This window comes from Mercurialis annua, linkage group LG5 (genome assembly GCF_937616625.2).
Source record: "Mercurialis annua linkage group LG5, ddMerAnnu1.2, whole genome shotgun sequence".
NCBI classification, from domain to species: domain Eukaryota; kingdom Viridiplantae; phylum Streptophyta; class Magnoliopsida; order Malpighiales; family Euphorbiaceae; genus Mercurialis; species Mercurialis annua.
In genome coordinates, this window is record NC_065574.1 from 8,175,646 (window position 1) to 8,191,095 (window position 15,450).

General features: G+C 32.5%; 3 protein-coding genes across 3 annotated transcripts; 2 read left to right on the plus strand and 1 right to left on the minus strand.

The window, feature by feature from the left end:
• Nucleotides 1-851: 851 nt before the first annotated feature.
• Nucleotides 852-3,313, minus strand: LOC126679751 (SNF1-related protein kinase regulatory subunit gamma-like PV42a). The gene is made up of 3 exons (XM_050374724.2): nucleotides 2,612-3,313; nucleotides 1,732-2,083; nucleotides 852-1,446 (listed from the first exon to the last, which is right to left on the minus strand). Exons 1-3 carry the CDS (start codon nucleotides 3,028-3,030, stop codon nucleotides 1,105-1,107), a joined length of 1,113 nt encoding a protein of 370 aa, XP_050230681.1. The 5' UTR covers nucleotides 3,031-3,313; the 3' UTR covers nucleotides 852-1,104.
• A 1,786-nt stretch (nucleotides 3,314-5,099) lies between these two features.
• On the plus strand, nucleotides 5,100-6,703 carry LOC126679750 (protein TOO MANY MOUTHS). The gene has a single exon (XM_050374723.2). It carries the CDS (start codon nucleotides 5,134-5,136, stop codon nucleotides 6,595-6,597), a length of 1,464 nt encoding a protein of 487 aa, XP_050230680.1. The 5' UTR covers nucleotides 5,100-5,133; the 3' UTR covers nucleotides 6,598-6,703.
• A 4,727-nt stretch (nucleotides 6,704-11,430) lies between these two features.
• On the plus strand, nucleotides 11,431-15,108 carry LOC126682546 (PTI1-like tyrosine-protein kinase At3g15890). The gene is made up of 4 exons (XM_050378265.2): nucleotides 11,431-11,808; nucleotides 12,197-12,341; nucleotides 13,787-14,049; nucleotides 14,128-15,108. Exons 1-4 carry the CDS (start codon nucleotides 11,765-11,767, stop codon nucleotides 14,765-14,767), a joined length of 1,092 nt encoding a protein of 363 aa, XP_050234222.1. The 5' UTR covers nucleotides 11,431-11,764; the 3' UTR covers nucleotides 14,768-15,108.
• The last annotated feature ends 342 nt before the right edge of the window (nucleotides 15,109-15,450 follow it).

Here is a 15,450-nt window from a genome sequence, read left to right on the forward strand (position 1 = left end):
GTCAATTACATTCCAATGTTGCTTAATTGTTTTCAATTACATTCTAAAACATTAATTGAATTTTTTTAATTTAAATAAAATTCAAAATAAACTCTTCATAATTATCAAATGTTTTTAATATTTAGTGTTATAAATTGCATAAAACAACCATCTTCTCCACGAAATCAAAAAAATCATATTAAAAAAATAACTTAAATTGTTTTATATATTCATCAAAAATATTGTTTTATATAAATTAATTAAACAAAACTCTTCTGATTCAGCCACTGCCGAAAGACGAACTGCTCGTGGGCAACGGTGTGTCCAAGAGCATGCAATTGCAAATTCGTAGTCGGAAATTGACACATATCAGTTTTCAAATTTATTCTAAAAATTAATTAATTATGATTAAATAGTTACTTAGAACACAAGGCTTGTTTGGATTTGTCCAAATATAAAAAAGATGATAGGCCCTTAATTTTAGTTGCTTTGAATTTTTTCATCCTAATAATAATAGGATCATCTAATTTTTATAATTTTGGATGCTAGAGCATGAAATTGGTCATTTTACGACGTCGGGTACAATTGAAGAAAAAAATCAATAGTTTTTAAGACTATTAGCCTGATAAATAGAATAACCAACTACTGGCAATAAGATCATATGTAATTAAGATAAATATTGTACTCATTTATTAATTATCAAATTTATTATTATCTTGCGTGGGAAAATAGGTTTTCTCGACCAAACCCTTCTTGCTCAGGAAGGGTTGTCGGAATTTTTTCCCCAATTCGCTACAATAAGGCTCCAACAATTAAAAATTAACCTTAGTTCATAGTCCGACATCATGAAATAGATTTAATTTACTCACTCGTATTTCTCATTTAAAAGAAAAGAAAATCGATAAATGTAACTTTGCACTCTGTAAGACATGATTTTCTTTTTTAGTTTGATGTTCTTTGCAACAAAATCATACCCTTCACTCAATTCTATCTCGCTATTCAATAAGAAAAGTAAATATTATCTATGGCAAGTGCATCTCTCTTGAACTAGAGAAGTTATTGTCTATTAACATTTAACACATGCCAAAAACTGTTAACAAAGGCGCCGAAACACTCAACCTAAGATCATTCATAGGAATTAGATAGCAGTGATGCCCTTACCACTTTGATAATATCAGTAAGAGAAACGAGTCCGTCAAGAAAACCCTGCTGATCCACAGCCCAAACTCGGTGAACATGCTTCACAACTGCCTTGTCGATCACCTCAGCAAGTGGAGACACGAGATGGCAAGTCACAAGTTCCTTTGGCAAAACAATTGATGTATTCGGAGATGCAAATATTGGAGAACTTGCAACTAACTCTGTGAATTCAAGTGCAGTTAGGGGCAGCCAAGTCTGTAGTGCACTCAAATGGCAGCCCCTCAAATCGGTTGCCGAGAATGTTCCGATAAGCTTCCTTCGTTTTCCCTGCATATATAGTAAGAACATACTTATCGTTTCGAAACAAAAGTCCAGTAGTAAAACTGAATCGATAATTGTGGTTCGATTCAGTTTGAAATTGTAAATTTTTTACAATTTGGTTTAATTTAAAGAACAAAAAGAAACTGAATTCACTTTTAGTATAAATCAAACTGAACGAATGGGGAAAATCTTACAAAATCGGATCGATTAGGTTTCGAGAAAAATCAAAATTTTAGTTCGATAACCGAATGCATTCCTCAACTATAAGCGGTCAGAAGTAGAGATGATTACATTTATAAGCTTCTTAGAATCATCTTCAAGGGAATCTGAGGCCACGACTATAGGAACAGCATTGAGCATAGCAGCCCTCATACATTTTATGGCATCAATAACTTTGGTGTGACTACTTATCGCATACACATTCTCATTTACAGCTCCCATTTCACCCACAGGACGCGATAGAATGCCCTCTGTTTCAGAGGCATGCTCCTTCAAGAACTTGAGCAAGTCCATTTGAGTAAGCATGTGATAGCTTGACGCAGATTCAACTAGTTCTACCCCTGATACGTTCTCCGTGTGGCCGTCAAGCGGTACTAATGCACGGTGGATCCCTTTGCTGAATACCTCCATACAGTCTAGGATGCTACAAGTATATTTGCAGACCAATGTAATCCAAAATCTCATAGAAATTTTAGTAGAATTATCTTATTTCCGAAGTGTGATGATAATAAATTTTATAGCTCTTTTGTAAAAGTCTACCTTAAAATATCATTAAGCTTAATCTCAACACCTAGTATTTTTATCAGTAAAATTATATATCCTTGCCTGAAACTTCTCATCTCGACTGAATTTTCGTAGTAAAATTATACATACTTTTCTGAAGTTTCTTAATTCGACTTCGTAAATCCCTCTAAAAACACCTCTACTGCCCCTTCAATTATAGGGTTCACTCATCAACATTATCATCATCAAATCGGCCTAATTAAGCAAGAATTTCTAATACTAAAGTTGATTAAAAATCTTACTATATAAAAACAGAGCTTAAAAGTTTTTCTACTGCTACATATTAAAGCTTCATCTTTATATATGATCCATACAAACAACTTATAATGTTACTGAAATTAAAGACTGACACAAAAGAAATAAATATATATAAAAATCAAGAACTTACCTAGTGCTTGGATTTAGAGTCCACAAACTAAGCCCCTCAAGACAATGCCCTATAATAGAAGAAACAGGTACAGACATCTTCTTATCAAGATCAGAAGCACCGTCATCTCCACCGTTCATTTGATCATCACCAGCAATATGCGCCAATATATCAAGCATAGTAACCATTCCTATGTAATGTTTCCTTACAGCCCCCGTCTGCTTATCAGACTCCAAAATCATTGAGCCACCAGCTCCAATCCAGTGGCCCGGCGGTGCAGCCACCGGAACCGCCACCACTTGGTTAGCAACCAAGGTGTTCATAGTGTGGGCTAAGGAGGCAGTGTAAGGCACCTCCACCAGTCTTCTTTTATCCACCATTAAGTCTCTCACTTTCTTCTCTCGTAGCCTTTCATTTCCATCTGATTTCTGTTCTTGCATGTTTCTTGGAGTTCTTGTTTCGCCGGAGAATAGAGAGTGAAGGGTTTCTTGGGTTGAAGATCGGATATATATTTTTTGCTATAGAAATATGTAAGTACGTGGCAATGTGTGAAGTGTTTCATGGCGGTGTTGACAAGTGGTGTAATTGCATGTTTCAGGATAGAGATAGAGGTGGCAGGTTGACATTAGTTGTGGCATTTTTTGATACACAACGGTGAGAGTGCATGTCTATCGTTCTTGATAGCTTTGGTTTCAAACCAAAAATAATCTGGAATCAGAATTGGTTTGATCAACTTTGAAACAAAATCGGAATCATAGTTTGCACAAGGTTTTGAAAAACAAATAACATAGTTGAATATTAATTTAAATAAAATTATCTGAATTGAAAATTGAATCAACTTTGAAACAAAATTCTTTGAATAGAAAAATATTGCGATTTTGAAATTTATTTTTGATAAATTGTATGATAAAAATTGACGGGCTAATCACTCAAAACTCTTCCATCTTAAGCCCTTTTCGTAATTGTACTCTTATATAAGAATTTTTTTTATTTTACTCCAATTTATTCTTAATTTTGTGTTTCAATTGTATTAAAACATTAAATTAACTTCTTTTAAATTAAAATAAAATAAAATAATTTTATATTTTTAGCATATATTTAATTAGATGCTAATATTATTGATATAATATAAAAAATCTTCTTCACTATTAAAGTCAACATATAATAATTTTATTATTTAATTTATATAAATTATCAATAACTTTTTAAAGTAAAAAAATATCATTTACACAAAATAAAATGAAATCGATTTATAAAAAAAATTAAAAACGTCACCGAAAGAAAAAAAAAACAACCTTCCATCAACTCGCTGGAATTTTTTCTCTAATGGAGAAGGAGTAGCAACTCCTTCTCATCGGAGAAGGAGCTTCTTTTGCTCTTTAACTTTTTCTTGTTTTTTTAAATGGAATATTATTATAAATTAAAATAGAATTTATTTATTTTATATTTTATTTTAATGATTTTTCATCGAATGACCACTAAAATCAAAATAATATGCATTTTGTATTGAAAAATTAAAAATTGACCTGACTTTTGATAGTCCTATAGGATAAGGAGAAAGAGTAGTTCCTTCACTCCATTGAAAAGGAGAAACAGCTCCTTCAGATGGAGAAGGAGGAGGAGCAGTTCTTTCTCCAGATCGGAGAAGGAGGAGCATCAACTTCTTTTCCATCGTATAATTAGCTAAAATTTATAAATGATACTTATCGAAAAGTATATTTTAACGTTAATCAATTGATTAATGAATGGTCTAACTAAAATATTACAGCGTTTTATTAAACCGAACACCTTTTACTTTACGTAAACATTTTAACCTTTTAAACGCTCTAGTTCAAGTTTCAATGTCCATAAGAATATAAAATTGAATGTACTACTCGAAACGGGACAAAAACATCCAACTGCCATCGGCATCGATGTGCTTTCGCAGCCACGGGATGGCTATCCCGGACTTTTCGACATGCTTCCGACCTAATTTTTCACTCCGAACATTAATACAAAATGCAAACAATCCTAATCCATCATCGAAACGTGAAATCGATTCGAATTCGATCGATTCGATAACCGTTTAAAACTCAATCTGATTGGCTAAAGTTACGGATGATTGGCTAAAACTAAGTATACTTGTCAAAAAGTGACTAAAATTAGTGTTTCTAACAAATTTTTTAAAATTGACATCAGTTTAAAAAATTTAAGACATTGAACTATTGCTAGAACATAAATTTTCTCCTTTTCTTCTCATCTTTAATCGGAAGTGAGATTTAATTATTTATATTCGTGGAACCTAAACCTAGCTAGAAGAGCTAATTTCACTTCAATTGAAAACTATAACGAACAATTGGACAAAAATGAATATGATTTTAATAGGTAATGAAAAATCCCGTGAAAGACATAAATGCTCAAAGAAAATCAAATTTATTTCACTTCCTCCCTATTCTCGTGAATCCATAAATGCACCAACTTGCCCTTCTTTCATTATTAACTCATCTTCCTATTTAAATCCCATTCCCCAAAATCTCTAACTCTAAACTTCAATTCCCTCAAAAATGTCAAACTTTTTCTATACACGATCACTTCTACTACAACTAGTTCTCATTTCTTTCTTATTGCCACTTACTAAATCTTTTGTTGTCATTGTTTCTGATTCAAGCAACCAATCTGCCTTAGTGGATGGTCTTCGGAATGGGTTTTCAACCGGGGCTCGAACGGACGCCCACGAGCAAGCGGCGGTTTACGACATAATGAAGGCTACGGGGAACGACTGGGCCACCGATATACCGGACGTTTGCCGCGGCCGGTGGCACGGCATAGAATGTATGTTAGATAAAGACAATGTGTACCATGTTGTTTCATTGTCATTTGGTGCATTGTCTGATGATACAGCCTTTCCTACATGTGACCCTATAAAGTCCTATATTTCATATTCTATTACTAAGCTTCCTCATATTAGGACTTTGTTTTTTTACCGTTGTCTTAGGTATAACCCACAGCCTATCCCTTCGTTTTTAGGGCAATTGGGCCCAACTTTGCAGAGCTTAGTGCTTAGAGAAAATGGGCATTTGGGTACTATCCCTGATGAATTGGGCAATCTTACCCGTTTGAAGGTTCTTGATCTTCATAGAAATAATCTCAACGGTTCGATTCCGGTCTCGTTGGGTCGGCTGGCTGGTTTACGGTCGTTAGATTTGAGTGGAAACAAATTAACTGGTTCAATTCCGAGTTTGAATTTTCCGGTTTTAAACGTTATGGACTTGAACCGAAATTATCTAACAGGATCAATCCCGTTTAGTCTCGGTTCATGTCATTCTTTGATCAAAATGGATATTAGCCATAACCGTCTAACCGGTTCGATTCCCGATTCATTTAGCGGCTTGAAAGAGCTTACGCTAATGGATTTAAGCTATAATCGGTTATCGAAACCGCTTCCTATCTCGATTAAAAGCTTAAATTCTCTCCAGGCGTTCATTCTTGAAGGAAATCCAATGTCTATTACACTTGCTAGTGATGAATTTGATGGCATGAAGGGGTTGATGATTTTAATTCTCTCCCATATGAATTTACAAGGTCCGATTCCTGACTCATTGGGCCGGCTAATAAATTTAAGAGTCATTCATCTGAATGGAAATCGGTTCAACGGTTCGATTCCTACAAACTTTAGAAACTTGAAAAACCTTAGTGAGTTGAAATTAAATGACAATCAATTATCCGGTTCGGTTCCATTTGGAAGAGAAATGGTTTGGAAGATGAGAAGGAAGCTTAAATTGCAGAATAATATAGGATTATGTTATGATGCTAACAATGGGTTTGAAGATGGTTTTGATACAGCTTCCGGTTCGGGTATCGGTTTATGTCGTATACCTAAACCCGGTTCATCAAGGACGGTCCAGCATTTATCTGCTATGGATAGGGAAATGCCAAGTATAGTTAGTAAATCCTCCGGTGAAGTTTCAAGTATTATTAGATTGCTTCATCAAAGCATAGCTGTGGTTCTGTTTTTGTTGTTATTGTAAGATGAGAAATAAAAAAAAAAAATATTAAAATAGAGAGGGTAAATGAACCCAACGAAAAATTCTCACTTCAATTTATTCTTAAAAAAAAATTGGATTCAATTTTTAATCTTAGAAAACTAAAAAAATTGAAAAAATTAGACTATCTATCTAAAATATAATTTTCTAAAAATATTAAATTTGTATGTATTTAAATCGTTAAAAGATATAATACTATATTCTTATTTCATCTAGATATGATTTCTTAAAATTCCTTATTTAATATTATATTTTGATAAAATTAAATAAAATCCGATGGAACTGAAGTTTTCGTGTAACATAGTTTACCATCTATAAAACTGAAAAGTCAACTATATCAAATCATATCACAAATTCCATGTATGCAGCAACTCCTTGACATTACTTAAACAAAAGAGTGTTTATCCCATGCAACCGTTGCGCCACGTAATTTTTACATCAAGCCAATGAGCATTTGCGATAGGGAATCTTTTAATTAATATTTATTTTTTTTATCATTCAATTTTCCACATGGCTAACGCACAATTGGTTTGTTGCACGAATGACATGGCGCAACGGTTGTGTGCAATAATTTTTCTAAACAAAATCATAACTTGCTCACTGGCCTTAAACATAATTTGTATTATCTAATTAAATTATTAGAGACATTAAGTCATAAACTACTAGAAACTAAATTACACTATCACAGTACAAAGAGTAGCAAATTCCCTGAGTATATACAGAACATTTGTTTATGATTCAAGTAGTAAAAGCTTATACTTGCTGGAAGACAAAGCAAGGGTGAAACAGTTTTTCAAGAACTAATGTAGAAGCACAAAATAGATAGCATACCTGAGCATGAAGAGACGTGCATTTAAGAGTTCATTAAATATGCAAAAACAAGTGATACAATCTTATAGTAAACAGCAAGTATCAAAAATGTAAACAAATATCCCAAGAAATCTTCACGGTTTCCTGCACTTCCATTTTCACTTTGATTCAGTGTAGCTACCAAATGCTTATAGCAAGGAAGGGGCTATTTACGGTTCAGTTTTTCTTTAGGTACTATTACGGGATTTCCAGATAATGGTTGTGGGCTGAACCCCATGTTGGAACATATTTGCTACAAACAATTAAATACAAAACATTTTTTTTTGATATTATTTTTTTCATTTTAATTACGCCGTTAAAAAATTGTCAATTTAATACACGAACTATCAATTTTTCTCAAATTCATACACCGTTCAAAAATCAGGTGAAAATTGTTGAGTTGGCAACCGGATAGTAACATGCCATAACGAAACAAATAGTGACACGTCAGCAATTTTTGCCGGATTTTTGAACGGTGTATGAATTTGGGAAAAATTGGTAGTTGTTGTTCGAAAATGACGATTTTTAAACGGCGTGATTAAAATGAAAAAACGTATAAAGTTTATAAATTTTTATGATATCGCCCCTTTTTTATATAAATCTATCTGTTTATAATTTATCTAAGAGCATCTCCAAAAAATTCTCTAAAATTTGAAAATTTTATTTTAAATAGTTTGACAGCAAATTTGGAGTTTAAAGGACTCTCTATTATTCAAATTTAGAGTAGATAATGAAAATGGCTCTCCACATATAGAAAGCCATTTTCACTATCTACTCTATTATTTAACGAATAAGATTTTAAATTTCAAAAATTAGTTAGTATTTCTTGTTTTAAAATATAATGTTTTTTATTTATGTTATTAACAAAAAGAATTATATTATTAATTAAATAAATAATATTATTAATAAAAATAAAAATAAATTTGTGTTATTAATTTTATATTTTATTGTTATTTATACAAACAAAAAATAAATTTAGATAATATTAAATTAATATTATTAATATTTCATATTTTTATTTTTATTTATAAAGGTAAAATAAATTAAAATATTAATATTAGATTAAAATTAGTAGAATTGCCCTCACAGATTTGGTCTATTGTTCTAAGTCTCAGCCGTCTGGGCGCCAAAGGTCGCGGGTTCGAACCTCGTCCTTTCTTAATATGGAGTTGTTAAGATTGGGTTACTGGCATTTATAGCCCGGAATTACCAGACATGTAGGTTTACGGGCGTTCCACATCCCGGGATTTGACAATGATATTGAGTTTCGGCTCAATAGAGTGAGTCCTCGTAAAAAAATTAGTAGAATTCGTAATTTAAGGAGACGAGAATATTAAGTTCAAAGAAATTGAAATTCAGAAGCACGGAAACTTCAATGAAGTTATGTGTCCCGTTTTGGAAACGCTTCGAAAACCGAAAACTCATAAGGAAACATATCGGGCCGTTTCGTAAATAAAAAAAATCATATAGTTATAGAAAAATCTAAAAATTCTCTACAAATAATTTTTTTGAATCAATTACCTGAATGTTTTATTGTTTATTTTATCTACAATAAAAATTATTTTTTTATTTTTATTGAATTTAATTATATGCTATTTATTTTATTAATTGGCATAAATGTATAAATAAAATTTAATATATATATAACATTTTATAATTTTTAATATTATAAATATATCTCTATATTTTTATTATTTACACGTATACCCCACGTATTGTGTCCTTTATTTTAAAAATATGTCGTTTTTCCGTATCCGTTTCGTGTCATTTCCGTTTCGTTGCTAGTATATTTAATACTATTAAAGTACTAAGGTTTTGCCTTCAAAAAAAAGTATTAAGGTTTTCTTGGGAGTATTAGTTAGTAAATAAATGGAATTGTTCTCTCAATTAACAAGTTTTAAGTAACGTTACTAACATATGTCTAGAATAGGTTTAGATTAGTTGGGCTCTTGAATATATTAAATATTAATTAAATGATCAAATAAATTTAAATGAGGAATGCAAATTTATATTGGACTCTAATTTAAAATTTTAGATTTAATAAGAAAAATTAGCTCTAATTAAAATAAGAAATACAAACTTTCTTTGACGAGGATGATAGAGGTAAGACAAAAAAAATATGATGGCTAAGTCATTAAAATAAGAGAGATCTTTGGATCATTCTATTAGATTGAAAGCACTTTTTCATCAAATTTTTGAATAAAGAAAATACGCACTAAAAAATAAAGAGAAATTTTTGATTGAAGGATTTGATGCTTAGGTTTTTGATGGATAACTTTCCGTTGTAACCTTTTTAATAAGTTGGATAACATTTTGTAACAAAAAGAAAATTATGGTTTCCATTTTATAATAAACTCATAGTTCAATAACCCCACAGGTCTAACATCTGTATACTATTTATTTTTTTGATAAATAAAAGTAATATTTGTATATTGTGATTAAGATTTTTCTTCATGCCTATAAACAACAGAATGGCTATCCATGCACCTTCAAATTCCTTATTTAAAAATTGTTCCTCTATGATAGAAGAATCATTTGATTCTTAGCAAGAAGCAGTTAATGGCGGTTGCAGTGACAAATAACAAGCTATGTCTTTCTTTCTTTTTAACAAAAACTAAAATTTCTATTAATAATAACAAAAATTACATGAACGGTTTCTCAACATACTGAGTCAACTATCTAGAAAAGATGATGAGAGTTGTAAAAATACAGTCATCAACTAGGACTAAACTAACTACCAAGGGTCACTCAAATTTGTAGACTAAAACTAGATCTGATAATAAAATCTAGATTTATTGAACGATCTAAGGAAGTCTAACTTCGAATGCACGGCTGATCACATCTTCTGTGATACATCTATTCTTTTGAAGATTAAAAACAACATCGATATTGACGCAAAGCATACCTGTACTTGATGAAATCCGTCGGAATATGCTGCCTATAATTGTTTCAGAGATTCAAGTCGTTCGCACCGCAAAAAACAATTTCATCTCGAAAGATGAAAAAACTACTCTTAATTTCGATTAGATTAGACCTAATCTCAATTAAAACACTATGATAGAAAATAATTTCTAGATCTAGACTAAAATTGGTCAAAAAATAAACTTTATTCAAAAACTAAAGATAAAAAGTATGAAAAAACTAAATTTGAGACATGTACAATAATATCTTGCTAATTTGCCCTAAAAATTAACATGTAAATGACATTGATAACAAAAAAGATAAGTAACTATTCATGATTCTATATTAAAAAACTAAATTGATAAAAAATCAAAACAAGAAGTTAATTTTAGTAAATTACCTATGAAATAACACAACTAAGTACTTCCTTAATATTTAATTTATGTACCAACCATACCATGGATGGTGCATCACATTTCCTTTAAGCAAATTGATTAAGATGCTCTCCTCTAGGCTCTATTATCACTAACAAAAATACAAATTACAGGTAGCCCATAACATGGTATAGACAAAATCAGGCCATATTTATGTGTTAAAGAAAACATATTCTCTTTCTCACTCCAAAATCAAATTTACTAACAAATGGGAATATTTTAGTTGCATCTAGTCATAAAATGGGTCCCATAAAAAGGAGTGTGATTTGAAAAACAGCTAATTCAAATATATTCGAATAAAAAGCCAATTCAGTCCTTCAATTTATAACTCTAAGTTAAAATAGTTTATTTTCAACTATTTTGATCAATTAGATACAATATTTTATATTTTTAGGTCAATTAAAAACAACAATGTCAATTTCTTAGTCAATGGAGGTCAAAATTAAATTATTCCGGTCATAAAACTTATTCATATTGTATAAATTTTATTCTTAATTGACTTAAAAATAAAAAATATTATAGCTAAAAATGAGTTATTTGACCATAAATCTTAAGTTCAGGAACCGAATTAACTCTTTATTCAAATACACTCTCTCCTCTCTCAATAAAAAAATAAAAATAAAAATAAAAATCACCTCAATTTGAAATTGAAGTAGATGAAGAAGAACAAGTCTCAACTCACACTCTTTCTTTTTTTTTCACTTTAGAATTCAAGAAATCAAATTTAAGAATCAAAACATAGGCTTAACACAAGCATAGCATTAAAAATGCCAGCTTTTTCACTAAAGGCGTTATTTTTCACTCTCAGTCGACACCATTTACAGAGCTAAAAGAAACTGAAAGAAAACTTCAGAGAGAAAATTTGTAGCTACCCACCTAGAAAGTAAACTGATTTGACAGTGAAATAAAGAAAAAACAACTGGGCTTTTCAGGGTTTTTAAATTTATTCAAGAAAATAGAAATTTGACATGGCTTTTGCTTCTATGCTTTGCTGCGGAAAGGGCTCCGATCGGTAAGTTTGTTTGAATTTTGAATGATCATATGGGTTTTGAATTTATGTGTTTATTTTGCTAGCAATTGAGATTGTTTTCTTGATGTTAGAAATGATTTTGTTTTATGATTTTAAACTGTGGGGCAAGAAAAATAACTAATATTTTAATCTTTAGAATTAGTATTTTGTTTCCATAAAGAGGACTTCATCATATAGACTTTGAAATTTGGGGTTTGGTTTAGATTTTGTCAATGATCATATTTGTACTTGTTTAGAGACTTTTAGTAGAGTGACTGAATTTGAATGGAGTAAATTGTGGAATTATATAGAGATGATAAAGTGAATGGACTTCTCAATATTTGTGTGAAATTTTATGTTGTTGGTTGGTGTTTGGTGTATGGATGAACAGGAAAGGACGAAAGAAACAGCCGACTTGGAGGATCTTTTCGTTGAAGGAACTACACGCGGCTACAAACAATTTTAATTATGATAACAAACTCGGAGAAGGAGGATTTGGCAGCGTTTATTGGGGTCAGCTTTGGGATGGATCACAGGTAACGTCTACGTTTTCAGCTTCCGCGTCTTTTTAAATCAATATTTTGTTGATCATTTTAGTAATTTACCATTGTATAGTTAATTGATAATACAAATAAATCACATTTGCAAAGATGAAAATGCAAGTTTTCTTGTTGATTTTAATTTAAAGAGGGAAAACAAAATTGCAGCCTTTGTAATCCTTTAGAATTCATACTTGAACTCAATGCCTTTCATCTAGGTCTATTAGGTCCATACGGAAATTTGGAATCTGAATGGATGGCTTCAATTAGAGGTTAAGACTAGAGTTGGTGCAAGCACAAACCACCATGATTACAATGAAGCAAATAATTCTCTTTCATGGGAAAAGAAATAAGCCATGAGAGCTTCTAGCGGTACTGCCTGATGACTTCTATCAAGCGTGCACATATGGCAAGTCATAAAAGATGTTTTTGTTTTCCCTGCCTAATGCATTTATCTGGTGTGTAAATATGGAAACTTGTTCCTGACTTTGGAAAAGCTTCAGAACTTCTAAATTATTAGTACAATTATACTTAATACGGGGAAAAGGTAATTTGTATCTTCAGGATCCTATGTATATTGCCCAGGGTTAGCTAAGTATATTGCTGCTTAGCTAATCCTGATAATAATTTCCCCAAGTTTTGTTCTCCTTCCAGTTATTTGCCTAACATCTTTCAAGATCCATGTCAAAATCCTCGGATATACAAGTTGCTGCTAGAGTCCTGCTAGAATAAAAATGGTGAAAGCTTTGTGACTATTTACGGTTAATGCCAATGTTGGATTACAGTTAAGCAGCTGTCATGCGTCCCTTAATTATCCAGTTATTAATCATATAAATGTGACATGCGTTTGGTGCCTAATCAAATAGCTGACTGAAAGTGAACTGATGAAAAGTTGGGTTGGAGAAAATACATTGGTGCTTCTATACAATTGTTTAAACGATATCGTCACATAAAAAACAGTTTTTACCGAGTAAAGCAGCGATTTGAAATAGTTATATGAACTTGGTCCATGTTTATGTAGAACTGTATTTGGTGTGTGTGTTTTCCATAGGAATGCGCTAGAAAAGCAAAGATGAAGCAATGTCATGAGCTTCATTTGTTTCATCGTTGCCAAAGGTCTTATAACTTTTATCATTGCTAGCAGTTCTAGAGAGAACAAAGAATCATTATTCTTTGGTAGTGTGTGATTCATAGGCCCTATGCTGGACACTATTTGAGCTTGTAAACATAAGCAAATCCTCGAAGCTTGATGCCATCTTATGCTGTAATGCTGAAGATAACGGTCTTCACCAAATTCGTGTTTTTCCTTTTCATCCTGATATAATTTGCTTAGGTTACTCAAATATGCGCGTTGTTAGAATATTCTGTTTTCTACTCATAATTTATCCATCTTCTCACCTTCCCATAAACTAAATCTCAAATCTGGAAGACACCTTTTGCAGATTGCAGTTAAAAGGTTGAAGGTCTGGAGCAATAAAGCAGATATGGAATTTGCTGTCGAGGTTGAGATCCTAGCACGTGTTCGGCACAAAAATTTGCTGTCTCTGCGTGGATATTGTGCTGAAGGACAAGAGCGTCTCATTGTGTATGACTACATGCCAAATCTGAGCTTGCTGTCTCATCTACATGGACAACACGCTGCAGAATGTCTTCTTGACTGGAAAAGGCGTATGAATATTGCAATAGGTTCTGCAGAGGGAATTGCGTAAGTATCAAAGCCTGTCTCCCTTTCTATGTTGTCCTTCAGCCTCATAATGCTGACATCATAAATTAACAAATGCAGCTACCTGCACCACCATGCAACCCCACATATCATCCATAGAGACGTAAAAGCTAGTAATGTCCTGCTGGATTCAGATTTTCAGGCTCAGGTTGCGGATTTTGGATTTGCAAAGCTAATTCCTGATGGTGCAACACATGTAACCACAAGAGTTAAAGGTACGCTTGGCTACCTTGCCCCTGAATACGCTATGCTAGGAAAAGCATCGGAAAGCTGTGATGTATACAGCTTTGGCATTCTCTTGCTCGAACTAGCCAGCGGCAAGAAACCCCTTGAGAAGTTGAATGCAACAGTGAAACGCACAATCACTGATTGGGCTCTACCATTAGCATGCGAAAGGAAGTTCAGTGAGCTGGCAGATCCGAAACTAAATGGCAAGTTTGAGGAACAAGAGTTGAAAAGAGTTGTTCTTGTAGCTATCATGTGCGCCCACAATCGGCCCGAAAAAAGACCGACGATGCTTGACATAGTAGAACTGCTGAAAGGAGAATCAAAGGACAAGTTTGCTGAACTGGAAAATGACGAATTGTTCAAAATCCCCCAGCCTGCTGATTATGATAATGTGGTATCCGCTGCTGAAGACAATTCAGACATCATCTCAGAAGACAAGGAACCACCACAAGAGTTGAAAGAAATCAGTTAATAGAATACTGAAAATAGCTTTAAAAACTACTTGTTTTATGATTAGTAGAGGTCAAATTTGGTTTGCGAGTACTGGGTTTTTTTTTATGCAGAGTAGCTCTGGCAATCCATTTATTAGAGTTGTCAGGGTTAATGGTCTGCCTATGATTGTGAAAGCATGTCTACAGGTGCTGCAAGAATGTTGTGAATGAATTAGTTTCTGTAGTTTTGGTGTTTCAGTTGTTATCTGTCCATGAAGTATTTCAGCTTTCATGGACACTTGTGTATTGTTATATATTGATCACTGTGTATTCTCAATATGATTTTGGTGACAGAAATCTGAAAAGTGATGATATAGTCCAATGGATAGAATTGTAAGGTTTATGTGTTACTCTTTTGGCACATTTCTTGTGTCTTTTCCTAGAGAAAAGGTTAGTTAACTCTTCATATTTCATCCATTCCATCGGTATGCTTTCGGCTACATATAGTTATGATCCATTTGCTAAAACCGAGAGGTCTTCTATGGAAACCTCCACGAACGATCGTCCTTTTTTTGATGTTTTTTCACTTATCACAGTTGCACCTCCGAATAGTTTGTGCTAAATCGGGACATCTTTGTAGCATCAATAGTATAAGTTTTTATAGAGGATTGGACGAGTGTAATAAGGGAGAGCTGCTAGATCAATTACTAAAACAAAATAAAAG